Raw genomic sequence first — 18740 nt, forward strand, 5'->3', positions numbered from 1 at the left:
ATATCTTTAGAATAAATACATTCATGAATAAAGGAATATCTGGCTAGTGCTTCTGTCTTCTTCCCTGTAAAATATTGTTGGTGACTGTTCATACATAAAATCGGTTTGTTTGATAATCTTTGACTATGTTGCTCTATGCTTTATATTATATGAGAGATCAGAGTTTGATGTTATCTATCATTTAACCTATATAAAGATTCTTCGATCTGTTAACTCTGATTTACAATAATATACAGTGCCTACAAGTAGTATTCAACCCCCTGCAGATTTAGCAGGTTTGATAAGATGCAAATAACTTAGAGCCTGCAAACTTCAAACAAGAGCAGGATTTATTAACAGATGCATAAATCTTACAAACCAACAAGTTATGTTGCTCAGTTAAATTTTAATAAATTTTCAACATAAAAGTGTGGGTCAATTATTATTCAACCCCTAGGTTTAATATTTTGTGGAATAACCCTTGTTTGCAATTACAGCTAATAATCGTCTTTTAGAAGACCTGATCAGGCCGGCACAGGTCTCTGGAGTTATCTTGGCCCACTCCTCCATGCAGATCTTCTCCAAGTTATCTAGGTTCTTTGGGTGTCTCATGTGGACTTTAATCTTGAGCTCCTTCTACAAGTTTTCAATTGGGTTAAGGTCAGGAGACTGACTAGGCCACTGCAACACCTTGATTTTTTCCCTCTTGAACCAGGCCTTGGTTTTCTTGGCTGTGTGCTTTGGGTCGTTGTCTTGTTGGAAGATGAAATGATGACCCATCTTAAGATCCTTGATGGAGGAGCGGAGGTTCTTGGCCAAAATCTCCAGGTAGGCCGTGCTATCCATCTTCCCATGGATGTGGACCAGATGGCCAGGCCCCTTGGCTGAGAAACAGCCCCACAGCATGATGCTGGCACCACCATGCTTGACTGTAGGGATGGTATTCTTGGGGTCGTATGCAGTGCCATCCAGTCTCCAAACGTCACGTGTGTGGTTGGCACCAAAGATCTCGAACCTTGAACCAGTCTGTCTCAGAGTCCTCCAAGTGATTATGAGCAAACTGTAGACGAGCCTTGACATGACGCTTTGAAAGTAAAGGTACCTTACGGGCTCGTCTGGAACGGAGACCATTGCGGTGGAGTACGTTACTTATGGTATTGACTGAAACCAATGTCCCCACTGCCATGAGATCTTCCCGGAGCTCCTTCCTTGTTGTCCTTGGGTTAGCCTTGACTCTTCGGACAAGCCTGGCCTCGCCACGGGTGGAAACTTTCAAAGGCTGTCCAGGCCGTGGAAGGCTAACAGTAGTTCCATAAGCCTTCCACTTCCGGATGATGCTCCCAACAGTGGAGACAGGTAGGCCCCACTCCTTGGAAAGGGTTTTGTACCCCTTGCCAGCCTTGTGACCCTCCACGATCTTGTCTCTGATGGCCTTGGAATGCTCCTTTGTCTTTCCCATGTTGACCAAGTATGAGTGCTGTTCACAAGTTTGGGGAGGGTCTTAATTAGTCAGAAAAGGCTGGAAAAAGATAATTAATCCAAACATGTGAAGCTCCTTGTTTTTTGTGCCTGAAATACTTCTTAATACTTTAGGGGAACCAAACAGAATTCTGGTGGTTTGAGGGGTTGAATAATAAATGACCCTCTGAATAAACTTTTCACAATTTAAAAAAAAAAAAAAAAAAGAAAGAACATTCTTTTTTGCTGCAGTGCATTTCACACTTCCAGGCTAATCTACAGTCCAAATGTCACAATGCCAAGTTAATTCCGAATGTGTAAACCTGCTAAATCTGCAGGGGGTTGAATACTACTTGTAGGCACTGTATATACTGCTGTTATGAACTTATATATGGCTGGATTTTCTCTATATATAATTATTTCATGGCCATGAATTATAATGCGGCTGCATTTCCATGGTGCAGCATATCTGGCCGTGTTACTGTTCCTTCCATGGTGCAGCATATCTGGCCGTGTTACTGTTCCTTCCATATAATATAGTATTCTCAGCACGGGGACTCCGGTGGGCGTGTACGCATGCGCGTCATCTGCTCCGGGACGTCATTGCGCCGCTGTATCTCCATGCCTTGCATGACGTCTGCTCACGTGACCGTCATGTGATTTGATCACATGGTTGTCGCGTGACCGGGACGTCGCGTGATGCATGATGCGGCGGGCGACTGGCGTCCTAGGTTGCCGAGGCAACTCATGCGTCAATCATCCACCCACTGGATGTGATTGGATGATGCTCCTTTTTAACCTGTGCATTTCCCTTACCACACCACTTCCCTGACGAAGGGTTTTCCTGCCGAAACGGCCGTCGCGTGGACGCTGGCCCCAGGTTGTTTCCCGGATCCCCCTCTACCCAGGTATGTTTGCATCATGGCAATTCAGCCCTTACTTGGGTTTTGGCTCTATAGGCTTCATATTTGAAATCATGGTCTATAATACCAGTTATGACATTTTAGTCATTATTTAAGTATTCTCTACGAATGCGATTCACTGGTTTCTACATTTTGCTATAGAAAATTTATATAGAATCAGCCACTATATACACATACCTGACATCTGTAGATGTTTAGCCTCTATACTATGTATATGGTTTTTCCATTCATTATTCTATACTGTGTATATGGCTATTTATGTCCTGTTGTGATTTGTTAGTGATTGAATTTCTTTCACTTAGCCTGGATCCTCCTGGTGGTTGTGCTCCTCTTGTACTTGTGCCGCTTATCACCTACCCTTTCAATAAAGTATCACCTTTTCAGCATTTGGGCTTTTTGGTCATCTTTTCTTTTTTGTTGTTTTGTATTTCTGCGACTAGCCCTAGTCCTTCCAGTATTTATCACATCATGATTTTTCTTTATACTTTACATACTACTCAGGTCTCTTCATCAGGCATGGTATCAAGAGACCTGAGTAGTCTCGAAAGCTTGCTATTATTACCATCTTTTCAGTTAGCCATTAAAAGGTATCAACCACTGAGGACTTCAGTTCTTTTAACCAATTTTTTATCTCTACTGGCTAACATGGTACAAAGATATATTTTACCTGTACTTTACATACGACATTTTGGTAGATATGGATTGGTTGAAAGTTGTTTGCTTTAATGTGACCAAAAATAACCTGAGTGACAACATCGCTCATTGCTGCGGTTCATTCTTTGCCTGAAGCTCACAGTGGGCGATCATATTATGTCTGTGCGCTGTCACGTCAGATATAGCAGAGCTGGGATCCTCGTGGTCGTGGGACCTCAGGTGGATTAAGTCAGACCTGAGTGTTTTGGAGGTTAGTAAAGGGGTGAATGAGCCTGTAGCCATATGCTTTATCTGTGCTGGGTATCATAACATGGGGGAAGCGTATGCCAATTTTTCATTTTAAATTTTATTTTTTTTTCCACCAATCTAGAGCCGCAGACAGGGTCTGTGATTGCAATCAATCAGACATGCTGTCACACGGAGGATTGTGACTCCAGGCAGCACTTGAAGTTCTTTAAGCGCTTTTCTTTCTGCATAATTGAGGTTAGAGGACTGGTGCTTATGAAGCTCCAAGTCCTCAATCTCTTTGCTGACCAGCTTTACAAAAATATCAACCGCAGGGCATGAGCTGAACGGAGGAAATTTTTTGGATCTTGGATATATTACAAAAATATCAACCGCAGGGCATGAGCTGAACGGAGGAAATTTTTTGGATCTTGGATATATTACAAAAATATCAACCGCAGGGCATGAGCTGAACGGAGGAAATTTTTTGGATCTTGGATATATTACAAAAATATCAACCGCAGGGCATGAGCTGAACGGAGGAAATTTTTTGGATCTTGGATATATTACAAAAATATCAACCGCAGGGCATGAGCTGAACGGAGGAAATTTTTTGTATCTTGGATATATACAAAAATATCAACCGCAGGGCATGAGCTGAATGATTGGCCATGAGAGCCGTCAGTATGATGTGGGGGAGGTGACGCATTAGAGGCAGACATGTGGCCCAGAGCACACAATGAAAGTAAGGAGGTTTGCACATATTTTCCTGATTATGGGATGATTGTCCGGGGCATTTATACCCTTGATCCACATTCACCCAGCATACGTCCCCTGAGGAAGAGGGTGAAACGCGCGTTGGGACAGGCAGGTGTGGCGGTATCCTTCATACTGGTCAGTATACAGTTGGTTTTACCACTCATTAGGGTCATTGTATCCGTGAAGGTGATTTATTGGTCTAACCTCCAGCAAGTGTGGGAGAGCACCCTAGCTTAATTAAAAGCAGGGTTTGAATATCATCACCAACTATTGACCTACATAAGAATTGAAACACTATACATTTATTTTATATGATGCCAGCATTCCGAGGGTTGTACCACCTCTGAGGGTGATTGACTGTTGAAACCCCAGAAGTGATCTGTGTACATTCTCCCCTAGGGAATTGTGTTGTTATATTAGTGTTGTATACATGCCAACGTATAATGTGATTGTTTCATGTACTACATTTTTTCATGTATGATACCGGTCCACCTTCTATTGAGGATCTACTGCTGAGAATGTTGTTTGTTTTATTATGTCTTGATTTTATGATTTTTCAATAAAATTTAATATTTTATCACATTGGAGCTATACCATTTGTTTCTCTGGCTTAAAATTGATATAATGGTTATCCAACCTATGTTGTCTTGCTTGATCTGATATTATCTCATTTTAGCATGCATTTTTTTTAAACAAAATTTCTTATGACTTTTTTTTTCTTTTTTTCAGAACACCACTGATGCTGTTAGTCGAGCTGTTGCTGATGCACTTCATGTAACTATTCATGCAGGTTATAGAGAAGCCTTCCAAAATACTGTGCTTCCAGCTTTTGAGAAAGGTTGTCAGTCCATGTTTCAGCAAATAAATAGCAGCTTCAAGCAAGGAACCCAAGAGTGTAAGTTCTTAGATTTTGACTAGATTATATACTGTAATAAATATTTTATGCCACCAGAATGAAAATGGCAAATTTTGTTTTTGCCAATGCAGAATATTTTCTTTAGAAGTCTGTAAAACAGTTTTATTCTTTTGCAAATTATTGGTTAACAACCACCCAAATCCCATTGAGTTTGTGTTCTTAGAAAGGTATCCAACATCTTGAGAAATAATGAGGTGAAGATGTCTATAGAAAATGTAGGGGATAAGGATGAAGGAAAGAGGGAACTGGAAAGCCTCTTTCCAGCTGTGATGCATATTTTCTACAAATATGGTAGTGTCATGGAGGAACATGCTGTGCTGTAGGCTATGCTCACTCAGCACGTTTTTGGTGCTTTTTTTGGACGGGAGGCAACAAAACCTGATCTCATGGCAGTAAAGAAGCTGCATTTTTTGCCACTTTTTCTGCCACATTTTGCATTATTTTGCTGTGATTTTGAGTGTGTCATTTGTCTACAGTACATGTTTAAAGTTAGTTTAATTGACTAAAAACGCAGCTGCATGTTTTTCAGTCTTCATTGCTTTCAATGGGGAAACAAATGCTGCAAAAACACTGAAAGTGACATGCTGCTTCTGTAAAAAAACAAAAAATTCAGCATTTTGCCATTTCAGTCAGGAAAAAAAGCAGGTGTGTATCAGATTTTTGGAATCTCCAAAGGCTTTGCTTGTACTGTAAAAAGCTGCATTTAAAACCAATGAAAAAAAAATGCAGCAAAACCCCCTGAGTGAACATAGCATAACAGAGAGAGTGGTGCATAGTGGGAAGTTACAGATACATGAAAATGTGTAACACTAGTAGCAGAGGCTTAGAGGATCAACTACCAGGATTTTCATATAGAAACTAAAGCCAGTGCTATACTGGCACTATCATGCTGATTCTAAACATACCTTTTAGTTGTGAGATTTGATGTATACTTTCTGAAATATAGGCAAGTAAAGTTTGTGAAATCCACTGTTATTTGATGATCGGTGCAACAGAATATCTAATGCATGCCTGTCCTTCCTCCCCCCTGTCTTTGTTACTACAGGGGAAGAAGGACGTACAGAGGCAGGAATAACTAGCAAAATCTGACCCACCTATTAGATATTCCATTGCACCTATCATCAAATAAGTGCATTTCACAAACTTTACTTGCTTATATTTCAGAAAGCATACATCTGATCTCATAACTAAATTTATGTTTAGAATCAGCATTATAGAGCCAGCATAGCACTGGATCTCAATAAATTATAATATCATCAAAAAGTTAATTTATTTCAGTAATCCAATACAAAAAGGGAAACACATTATTAGTGACCAAATGTAGAACTGGTGGAGGAAGGTTGAACTAGATGGACCTAGGTCTTTTTTTCAACCCAAGTAACTATGTAACAAACTATAGAGTCATTACACACAGAGGGATCTATTTCAAGTGTTTATTTCTGTTACTATTGGTGATTATGGCTTACAGCCAATGAAAACCCAAAAGTCATTATCTCAGAAAATTAGAATATTATATAAGACCAACTGAAAAAAATATTTTAAACTCAGAAATGTTGGCCTACTGAAAAGTATGTACAGTAAATGCACTCAATACTTGGTTGGGGCTCCTTTTGCATGAATTACTGCATCGATGCGGCGTGGCATGGAGGTGATCAGACTGGGGCACTGCTGAGGTGTTATGGAAGCCCAAATTGCTTTGATTGTAACCTTCAGCTCATCTGCATTGTTGGGTCTGGTGTCTCATCTTCCTCTTGACAATAGCCCAGAGATTCTCTATGGGGTTTAGGTCAGGTGAGTTTGCTGGCCAATCAAGCACCATTATGCTGTGGTTATTAAACCAGGTATTTGTACTTTTGGCAGTATGGACAGGTGCTAAGTCCTGCTGGAAAATTTAAATTTCCATCTCCAAAAAGCTTGTCGGCAGAGAGCAGCATGAAGTGCTATAAAGTATTCTTGTAGACGGCTGCATTGACTTCGGTGTTGATAAAACACAGTGGACCTGCACCAGCAGATGACGTGGCTCCCCAAACCATCACTGATTGTGGAAACTTCACACTAGACCTCAAGCAGCTTGGATTGTGTGCCTCTCCACTCTTCCTCCAGACTCTGGGACCACGATTTCCAAATGAAATGCAAACTTCCATCTGAAAACAACACCTTGAACCACTGAGCAACAATCCAGTTCTTTTTCTGCTTGGCCCAGGTAAATTGTAAATATAGTGAAAAATTCATAATTCAACATTCACATATTCCATCACAATAATATATGGATCACTTAATTCTGGACATTCGCTAGAAAAGTCGGACAAGAAAAGAGAAAAAAGGCGAACACAGTTCAAAGGATATAATGCAAAAATATTTATTACAATATATTAATATTTAGAATAAAAGTTGGAGGCACAAAATAGTCAGTGGTGAGCAATAATTACAAAAAACCTGCTAAATACCTTGCCAATAACCGGTCAACAGTGTATGCTGAAAACAACATTAATTCAATAGCCAATTAGACTGGAATATGGCTGTGAAACAATGTTCACCATATGCCGTCTCAAAGCATGATCAGGTACACAGCCTGAGATATCCACATGGTAAACGGGGTCATAACCTGAAACCCGTGCAATAGCACTAAAATTTAATATTACAAGATTTACCCCGACACATGATATGTCAGAGCGTTACAGACAGAATTTACTGACTGAAACAATTTTACCGGTGCGATGTGAGGTAAAAAACACACTGGAGCGGTTACCTGAACAGCTGAGCGGCAGGGATACAAGCAGGAAAAGACAGTAACTATGGTGATAGATGGAGAAGGGTCTGCTCAACAAGTCTTGCCGTCCCCACGACTTGTGCGTCAATCCTCTGTATGTCGAAGTTCCTCCACTGCTTCTGCCTCCTCAACCTCGTCTGTTTCCTCCACCTCCTCCCCAAGCCTTCCTGGTCAGGCCACCCGCGTTCCAACTGCGCACAAGGAATCCTGCACACCTCCTTACTGTGCTGGCAGCAGAGCTCAACAGCATCAGGCGGTCTTCAGCTTAAAATGTCTTGGAAATAAGAGTCACACAGCGGATGAGTTGTGGTCAGCTCTGCGGTCTGAGTTTCGTAAATGGTTGTCTCCACTCAACCTGCAGCCATGGATGGCCGTGTGCGACAATGCTGCAAACCTGGGTGCGGCCCTTCGCCCGAGCAAGGTGACACACGTGCCTTGTATGGCTCACTTGTTGAACCTTGTTGTCCAGCAATTTTTAACCCACTATCCCGGCCTAGATGGGCTTCTGCACAGGGCACAGTCACTCTCTGCTCACTTTCGCCATTCAACCGCCGCAGCTGACAGACTTGCATTCGGCCTGCCGGTTCATCGCCTGAAATGCGATGTGGCGACACGCTGTAATTAGACTCTCCACATGTTACAGCGACTGTGGCAGCACCGCTGATCCCTGGTGCAATACGCTGTGACATATAGCCTGGGCCAACGAGATGCAGAGGTGGGGCAGATCACCCTGATGGAGTGGTCTCAGATCAAGGACCTATGCACCCTTCTGCACAGTTTCGACATGGCGACGAATATGTTTAGCGCTGAAAATGCCATTATCAGCATGACAATTCCGATCATTTACATGCTGGAGCAAACGCTAAACACTATTCGGAGTTAGGGGGTGGGACAAGAGGAAGGGGAGGAAGTACAGGAGGATTCAAATGCAGAAGGGATATCAACATCTACAAGGTCCAGACGTTCATCATCACCAAGGCGGCAGGCATGGGACAGTGGTGGTAAAGGGATTAACAAGGGCGCATAGTAGCAGACAACATGTTGAGGAAGGTGCTGGAGACCAGGAAGAAATGGAGGACGAACTCTCGATGGACATGGAATACTCAATAGATGAGGGAGACCTTGGTCAAATTTCAGTTGAACGAGGTTGGGGGGAGGTCTCAGAGGAAGAAAGCACAGTTAGCACCTCTATGCCACAAACACAGCGAGGACTTAGTCTGCATGGATGCGCAAGACACATGAACTCCTTCTTGCTGCACTACCTACAACATGACCCCCGGATTATCAAAATTAGAAGTAATGATGACTACTGGGTTGTCACACTATTAGATCCCCGGTACAAGTCCAAATTTTGTGAAATAATTCCAGCCATAGACAGGGACGCACGTATGCAGGAGTGTCAGCAGAGTGTTGTTACTCAATCTTAGCTCGGCTTTTCCACCGAACACCAGTGGTGCACAGAGTCAATCTCCCAGTCGTAACTTAACAGACATGGGACTGTCTCGTCATCAACAGTCTAACCGTACCAGCAGCACCGTATCTGGTGCTGGTAACAGCAATTTTATTGAATCTTTTCATAATTTTTTTAGACCATCCTTTGCGAGGCCACCAGAGACAACAAGTCTGACACATAGTCAATGGCTGGAGAGGATGATACAGGAGTATCTCCAAATGAACATCGATTCCATGACTTTGCAACTGGAGCCTTGCTCATTTTGGGCTTCAAATCTTGAAAAATTACCTGACCTCGCCTCTTACGCCTTGGAGATCTTGTCGTGTCCCACAGCCAGCGTTGTCTCTGAACGTGTCTTCAGTGCTGCAGGTTGTGTGCTGACAGGGTGCATACTGTTGTTCAAGATGTGCGCAAGTTGCACATTTGGAAGCCCAGATACTGGATCTAAATAAGCAGCTGGCAACTCTGAGATGCATTAGCAATATGGAAAGGAGTTTGCTGCTCACTGAGCAGCAGCTTGCTGGGTCAGATGTGGGGGAGGATCGTAGTAGGGAGCGGCAGGACGGTGAGGTAGGTAGCTGGGTGACAGTTAGAAAGGGGGGTAAAGAGAAAGGGCTAGGAAGGCTAGTCCTGAACTGACACACCCCAATAGGTTTGCAAACTTGGCAGATGAGGGGGATGTCATTACAGGGGTAGCATTGCTGCAGCAAGGCATGACCTCTGAATGCCAGAGGAGTGTCTGCTCCAGTAAGGGGGGGAATAGGAGTGCAGGGCAGGCAAGACAGGTACTGGTAGTGGGGGACTAAATTATTAGGGGGACAGATAGGGCAATATGTCACAAAGACAGGGATTGCCGGACAGTGTGTTGTCTTCCTGGCGCTCAAGTTCGGCACATCGCTGATCGGGTTGACAGATTACTGGGAGGGGCTGGGGAGGACCCAGCGGTCATTGTACACATTGACACAAATGACAAAGTTAGAGGTAGGTGGAAGGTCCTTAAAGATGATTTCAGGGAATTAGGTTGTAAGCTTAAAGCATGGACCTCAAAGGTGGTATTTTCGGAAATACTACCTGTGCCACGAGCCACACCAGAGAGGCAAAGAGAGATCAGGGAGGTTAACAGGTGGCTCAGGAATTGGTGTAGGAAAGAGGGTTTTGGGTTCCTGGAGAATTGGGCCGACTTTTCAGTTGGCTACAGATTCTATGCTAGGGATGGGCTGCATCTTAATGGGGAGGGTGCAGCTCTGCTGGGGCAGAAAATGGCTAGAAGGTTGGAGGAGTGTTTAAACTAGGAATTGGGGGCGAGGGTATTCACTTTATAGAAGGGGAATGTAGTGCAGATAGTGACCAGGGCACAAGTAATGAAATTGGGGGTGGTACGGGGGGAAGGGTTAAGACAGTTAATACAGTAAGCAGGAATACAGGTACAGAGTCATACGTAACGTGCATGTACACTAATGCCCGAAGCCTCACAAATAAGGTGGAGGAATTAGAATTAATATTGTTGGAAAAAAAATATGATATAGTGGGGATATCAGAGACATGGCTGGATGAGAGCTATGACTGGGCTGTTAATTTACAGGGTTATAGCCTATTCAGCAATGACCGTACAAATAAGCGAGGGGGAGGTGTGTGTCTATGTAAAATCATTTTTAAAACCCATCCTGCGTGACAACATATGTGAGGGTACTGAGAATGTAGAGTCCCTATGGGTGGAGATAAGGGGGGGGAGAGAATGAATAATAAAATACTGATAGGGGTGTGTTATAATACGCCGAATATTATGGAAGAGGTAGAGAATCTCCTCATAAAGCAAATTGATAAAGCAGCGAGTCTCGGAGAGGTAATTATTATGGGGGACTTTAACTATCCTGATATAAATTGGGGAACAGAAACTTGCAGTTCCAGCAAAGGAAATAGATTTTTGATAACAATGAAAGATAATTACCTTTCACAAATGTTACAGGACCCCACAAGAGGGGAGCACTACTAGACCTTGTACTAACCAATAGGCCAGACCGCATATCAAATATACAAGTTGGGGGTTACTTGGGGAATAGTGATCACAAAATAATAAGTTTTCATGTATTCTTTAGTAAGATGTCTAGTAGAGGGGCTACAAGGACACTAAACTTCAGGAAAGCAAATTTTAAACGGTTGAGAGATGATCTTAGTGCAATAAACTGGGATGATGTACTAAGTAATAAAAGTACACAAAGCAAATGGGAGACTTTTATGAGCATCTTGAATAGGGCTTGTGCAGAAAATATACCCTATGGGAACAAACATGCTAGAAATAGGAGGAAACCCCTATGGCTAAATAGAGCTGTAAGGGAAGCAATAAAAGAAAAACAGAAAGCCTTAAAAGAATTAAAGAGGGTAGGTAGTGATGAGGCATTATATAATTATAGAAAATTAAATAAAATATGTAAAAAGCAAATTAAGTTAGCTAAGTTTGAGACAGAGAGACTCATTGCGAGAGAAAGTAAAAATAATCCTAAAATATTCTTTAACTACATAAACAGTGAAAAACTGAAAAGCGATAGTGTTGGCCCCCTTAAAAATAGTCTTGGTGAAATGGTGGAAGGGGATGAGGGTAAAGCCAACCTGCTGAATGACTTTTTTTCTACGGTTTTTATACAAGAAAATGCCATGGCAGATGACATGACCAGTGATACCATAATTTCACCCTTGAATATTACCTGCTTAACCCAGCAGGAAGTACGTCGCTGCCTTGAAATCACTAAGGTTGACAAATCTCCGGGCCCGGATGGCATACACCCCAAAGTACTACAGGAATTGAGTTCTGTGATAGATAGACCATTATTTTTAATCTTCACAGATTCCTTAATAACAGGGTCAGTACCGCAGGACTGGCGCATAGCAAATGTGGTGCCAATATTCAAAAAGGGGACAAAAACTGAGCCGGGAAATTATAGGCCGGTAAGTTTAACCTCTACGGTTGGTAAAATCCTTGAGGGTTTCTTGAGAGATGCTATACTGGAGTATCTCAAGAAAAATAACCTTATGTATGTATGTATGTTGAGTATCAACATGGGTTTATGAGGGATCGATCCTGTCAAACTAATTTGATCAGCTTCTATGAAGAGGTAAGTTCAAGCCTGGACCAGGGAAATGCAGTGGATGTTGTGTATATGGACTTTTCAAAAGCTTTTGATACGGTGCCACACAAAAGGTTGGTACATAAAATGAGAATAATGGGGATAGGGGAAAATATGTGTAACTGGGTTAATAACTGGCTCAGTGATAGGAAACAAAGGGTGGTTATTAATGGTACGTACTCGGACTGGGTCTCAGTTCATAGTGGGGTACCACAGGGGTCAGTATTGGGCCCGCTTCTTTTCAACATATTTATAAATGACCTTGTTGGGGGCATGCGGAGTAGAATTTCAATATTTGCAGATGATACTAAACTCTGCAGGGTAATCAATACAGAGGAGGATAATTTTATATTACAGAGAGATTTATGTAAATTGGAGGATTGGGCTGAGAAGTGGCAATTGAAGTTTAATGTAGATAAATGTAAGGTCATGCACTTGGGTAGAGGAAATAAAATGTATAATTATGTACTTAATTGTAGAACACTGGGTAAAACAGACACAGAAAAAGACTTGGGTGTATGGGTGGATGGTAAACTTCACTTTAGTGGACAGTGTCAGGCAACTGCTGCCAGGGCTAATAAAATAATGGGATGTATTAAAAGAGGTATAAGTGTTCATGAAAAAAATATAGTTCTACCTCTGTACAAGTCACTAGTGCGACCACACTTAGAATACTGTGTACAATTCTGGTCACCGATATATAAGAAGGACATAGCTGAACTGGAGAGGGTGCAGAGAAGAGCGACCAAGATTATTAGAGGAATGGGTGGGCTGCAATACCAAGACAGGTTATTAAACTTGGGGTTATTTAGTTTGGAAAAACGAAGGCTTAGGGGGGATCTAATCACAATGTATAAATATATGAGGGGACAGTACAGAGACCTTTTCAAAGATCTTTTTACACCTAGGCCTGCGACTGGAACACGGGGGCATCCGCTACGTCTTGAGGAAAGAAGGTTTAATCATAATCACAGACGAGGATTCTTTACTGTACGAGCAGTGAGACTATGGAACTCTCTGCCGCATGATGTTGTAATGAGTGATTCACTACTAACATTTAAGCAGAGCCTGGATGCCTTTCTTGAAAAATGTAATATTACCAGTTATGTATATTAGATTTTATGACTGGGTATTGATCCAGGGAACTAGTCTGATTGCCGGATGTGGAGTCGGGAAGGAAATTGTTTCCCCATTGGAACTTGTTTGCCACATTGGGGTTTTTTTGCCTTCCTCTGGATCAACATGTTAGGCTACGGGTTGAACTAGATGGACTTGGAGTCTCCCTTCAACCTTAAAAACTATGATACTATGATAAGCGCACGCGTCTGTCCAGTGACAATGTGGACAGACTAACGTTCATCAAGATGAACAAGTCATGGATCCGCAAGGACTTGACTACCCCTGCGTCATCCTGGGGAGAGTAAAGGCTTGTGGATTTGTAATGTGCTTGATGCTAATGTACCTGTCAAGTTTTCAACTAGGGCACAAGTGATGCCACTTAAGGGGTGTGTGTGTGGCCCAATTTTTGGAAAAAAGGGAGACTCAGCTTGGAGTCCGCTTTGTGTGTTTTTAAAAATGAGCCAAGATGACCAAGTCATGGTTCACCAAAGACTTTGCTATACCTACCCCGGTGTCATCCTGGGACAGTTAAGGCTGGCGTATTTTTGAATGTCCTTGATGCAAATGTACCTTTTAAGTGTACAACTGGGGCACAAGTGCTGCCGCTGAAGTGGTGTCTGTGTGGCCCAATTTTTGGAAAAAAGGGAGACTCCACTTGGAGTCCCCTTGCTGTGTTTTACATGATTTTAGAAGGGCATGCCATGCCAATATCTGTCTCCTCCTCTTTTTCCTCGTCCAGCTGTTTAGTTTTCGCATGCGTTTTTGTCCTTGCCACTTTCCCATGTGTTTGTTGTTTTGGGAGTTGTTTGTCACCTTTTGGACACCTTTGAGGGTGGTTTCTAGGTGTTTTTATGTGTTTGTGATTGCCTCCCATTGTTTTCAATGGGGTTCAAGAGGTTCGTCGAACGGTTCGCCGAACCAAACTCGATCGCGGCCTCCGTTCGACGAACTGAACCGAACTCTAGCCTCCAGAGGTTCGCTCATCACTACTCAGCAGATAGCTTCTTAAAACCATCTTGAAAAACTAACCACAGATCTTCTGTGGATGTAAACTTGTGTTAATCATTCTTTCTTGTAATCCCACAATCTTCGATGTTGAGAACAGAGCAGGGTGGGGATTATTTTTTTTACTTCCAACACTTTGTTCTTTTTACACTAAAGATAGTTATTAATGACAATGGTGTCTTTGTCCTCCTGTAGAATAAATTTATAGTCAGTCAAATGTCTCACTAATGCTACTGCATCAGGAAATGGGCAACATGAATGGGTACCTGTCATATTGTACATGCTCTCTGATATTTCTACAGGGAAGAGGCAGAGCAGAATGATATAAAGGTTTGTGGGAAAAGACTCGGTATATCTTGTATTTTTTTATTTAAAATCCCTGTTTTTTTGTATGCATGTGAGTCCAATTGGGGTTGTCCTACTCAGTGATTGACAGCTGTTTCTTTAAATGCAACTATTTGGGGAAAGACTGTTACTGAATATGACTACACACTCGCATCGTTTGCAGAAAAACACCATTAATTTCAATTGTTAAAATGCAAGTTTTACTGAAACGTTTCCCACATAAATATAGACCAATCTGATCAGCTGCTCTTGCTCTATAACATTGTGCTGCAGATGAGACAATATTTTCATAATCACACGTTCACACTAAGGTTGTAGACACATTGGTTGGTCAGGGAAACTTTGTGCAGTGGATAATGGACACATGCTTACTTCCCTTTGACATTGGAATCTGAAGATGCACAATGCCATCAATTAGTGGGACCCAGCTACACCCATATATGGTTCGGAGAAGTCTGTCCAGAAGTGGTCTTCATACAAAAATTGCAGGAAAAAAATCCATACATAGAACATGAAATCAAAGCCAAGTGACTTAACTATTAAACCAAACAAAAACTCCTAACAAAATTGTATACTTTATTTCTATATCAATTAAAAGGTGATATTCATATAAACAGAAACACATGATGTGCATAAAGTGTTAGATACACCGGATGGAAAGTGTAAGGGTAATTGTATCTAGGGGCTATGCAGATTAATGTTAAATAAACCTAATAGATTCAGATGCTAGACCCTAGGGCAGGGGTGGGGAACCTTTTTACTGGCGGGGGCCATTTGGAAAATTCTACCAACCTTCGGGGGCCGCACAAAATCATCAACTTGAAAATGACCCGGCTATAATTGGTCACACAATTAATTAACTCTCCCCTATACCCCTACTGTGGCGGCCAGAGCTGATTCTCTTTGGTGCGCTGTGATGTTTGCGTCTCAACTGCTTTTCCAGGTTTGTCTTTGTTTGAAGCGCAGATTGGTAAATCATATATATCACACAGGAGACACTGTACACACACACACCGCTCTGACACACTGGCCGTATACTGCACACAGCCTTCACACAGTTGTCATATTGTACACTACCCATGACACACACTGTCCATATATATAGTACACATGCACAGGAGATACTGTATACTGCACACAGCACTCACACGCCGTATACAGCACACACATAAGCCATACACAGCACTCAACAAGCCAAAAAGTTCTGCATGTAAACATGTGCACACCAGGAATTAGATATACCAATAAACCTTACAATATGAAACTTTATTAAGTGCCAAACACAGCACACACACAGCACACACACAGCACACACGCCGTATACACAGCACATACACGCCGTATACACAGCACATACACAGCACACACGCCGTATACACAGCACATACACAGCACACACGCCGTATACACAGCACATACACAGCACACACGCCGTATACACAGCACATACACAGCACACACGCCGTATACACAGCACATACACAGCACACACGCTGTATACACAGCACACACACACGCCGTATACACAGCACATACACAGCACACACGCCGTATACACAGCACACACACAGCACACACACAGCACACACACACGCCGTATACACAGCACATACACGCCGTATACACAGCACATACACAGCACACACGCCGTATACACAGCACATACACAGCACACATGCCGTATACACAGCACATACACAGCACACACGCCGTATACACAGCACATACACAGCACACACGCTGTATACACAGCACACACACACGCCGTATACACAGCACATACACAGCACACACACCGTATACACAGCACACACACAGCACACACGCCGTATACACAGCACACACACAGCACACACGCCGTATACACAGCACACACACAGCACACACGCCGTATACACAGCACATACACAGCACACACGCTGTATACACAGCACACACACAGCACACACGCTGTATACACAGCACACACACAGCACACACGCCGTATACACAGCACACACGCCGTATACACAGCACATACACAGCACACACACCGTATACACAGCACACACACAGCACACACACAGCACACACACACGCCGTATACACAGCACATACACGCCGTATACACAGCACATACACAGCACACACGCCGTATACACAGCACATACACAGCACACACGCCGTATACACAGCACATACACAGCACACACGCCGTATACACAGCACATACACAGCACACACGCTGTATACACAGCACACACACACGCCGTATACACAGCACATACACAGCACACACACTGTATACACAGCACACACACAGCACACACGCCGTATACACAGCACACACACAGCACACACGCCGTATACACAGCACACACACAGCACACACGCCGTATACACAGCACACACACAGCACACACGCCGTATACACAGCACATACACAGCACACACACAGCACACACGCCGTATACACAGCACACACACAGCACACACGCCGTATACACAGCACACACGCCGTATACACAGCACACACGCTGTATACACAGCACACGCACATGTATACACAACAGACGCTGGACACTGAAGTCACAAATACATTTGATATATGGTGGTATATATTAGATATAAACACACTTAGCGCAGATATAAGTACCTGCTGCTTAGTTGCCCTGTAAGATCAGGTGCAGCACAAGTGATGGATGCAGCAGCTCAGCTCAAGGGCTGGCTTCATTCTCGTCTTCTCTCCAAGAAAAGACCTCCTAGACCTGAGCAGCCGAGCACAGAACGGGAGGGTGAGAGGCAGCACGCACAGCACTATGCAGCCTTCTATATCCCGTGCAGGCCCCAACCCCATCACTCTGATTCTAGCTGTAATCTCACAGGGAGCATGTAGGAGCCAGAAGGGAGGAAGTCCCACCCCCAGTGCTGTCTCCCGGCAATAGACAAGATGAGCGGCTGCCCGAGCACCGCAGCCACTGGGAATCTGCTCCAGTGCCCCGGGGGCCACAGAAAAGGTCATCGCGGGCCGCATACGGCCCGCGGGCCGGAGGTTCCCCACCCCTGCCCTAGGGGATATGACTCACCCTTAATTGGTCCCTGCCTAGCAATGGGGCTTTAAGCACCTCAACTTTCTTGGTGCACCCATTCCACTGCGGCTGCCCTTATTGTATCCCTTACTAACTTGGAGATAACCATGACTAAATTACCAGAATAAAGTGCTAAGTGCAAAACCACATATACACATACACAGATATAGAGTGGTTGCTACCCAAAGGAGTTAACTGCAACCAATATTTACACTAAGTGACACCTTAGGGTTACCCAGGACTGGTATCGCCATTAATTCACTGGATCCATGAAAATTGAACAACATGAGATTGAGGCACCCCTAGACTGTCGCTCATTAAATTCACTAACAAAAAAAGAGATGCAAAATAACGGTGACCAGAAAATTGCCCACAAGAAAATTGCCCACAGGAAAATTGCCCACACGGAAAATTGCCCACACGGAAAATTGCCAATTGCAGCATCAGAAAGTTTCAGATCTATGATATTTGAGGTGCAAGGCGAGGATGTTCACATGATATGTGAAAAATGTCCACAGAAAATTGCCAACAGACATGAATGCCCACTAGGATTGGGGACTATGTAACCCAGAATGGGAACATATATACCATGAAGGGGGCATTTATACCAGGATGGAGACAACGTGGACCATACATACCAGGATGAGGACCTTATATACCAGCATTGGGACATATATACTAGGATGAGGACATATTTACCAGGATGATATGCATATATACCAGGATGGGGGACATTACTACATAATGAAGGGGAGGCAGTTCATAAGTCTTGATAGAAGTTAGAACGCTACAAGGGCCCATACATGTGAAAAACATGTGTTAGTGGTGGGGTCAGGTCCAAATTTCACACTGGGGCCCATAGGACTCCAGTTGCACCACTGCAAAACACAGGGCTGCCACTAGGAATTTCAGGACCCCATACTGGCAAAATTTCTGGGCCCCCT

At 43.2% G+C, this 18740-nt stretch overlaps 1 protein-coding gene across 2 annotated transcripts in view; it reads left to right on the forward strand.

Moving 5' to 3' along the window:
- EDC4 (enhancer of mRNA decapping 4) overlaps nucleotides 1-18740 on the forward strand; it is a 948906-nt gene that overhangs the window by 704943 nt on the left and 225223 nt on the right. For both annotated transcript variants that reach the window (XM_075325634.1, XM_075325635.1), the window contains one exon: nucleotides 4728-4893. In XM_075325634.1, the coding sequence (XP_075181749.1) occupies nucleotides 4728-4893 (166 nt within the window). The remainder of the gene's footprint in view (nucleotides 1-4727; nucleotides 4894-18740) is intronic.

Source organism: Anomaloglossus baeobatrachus, chromosome 10, assembly GCF_048569485.1.
Source record: "Anomaloglossus baeobatrachus isolate aAnoBae1 chromosome 10, aAnoBae1.hap1, whole genome shotgun sequence".
Taxonomy (NCBI): domain Eukaryota; kingdom Metazoa; phylum Chordata; class Amphibia; order Anura; family Aromobatidae; genus Anomaloglossus; species Anomaloglossus baeobatrachus.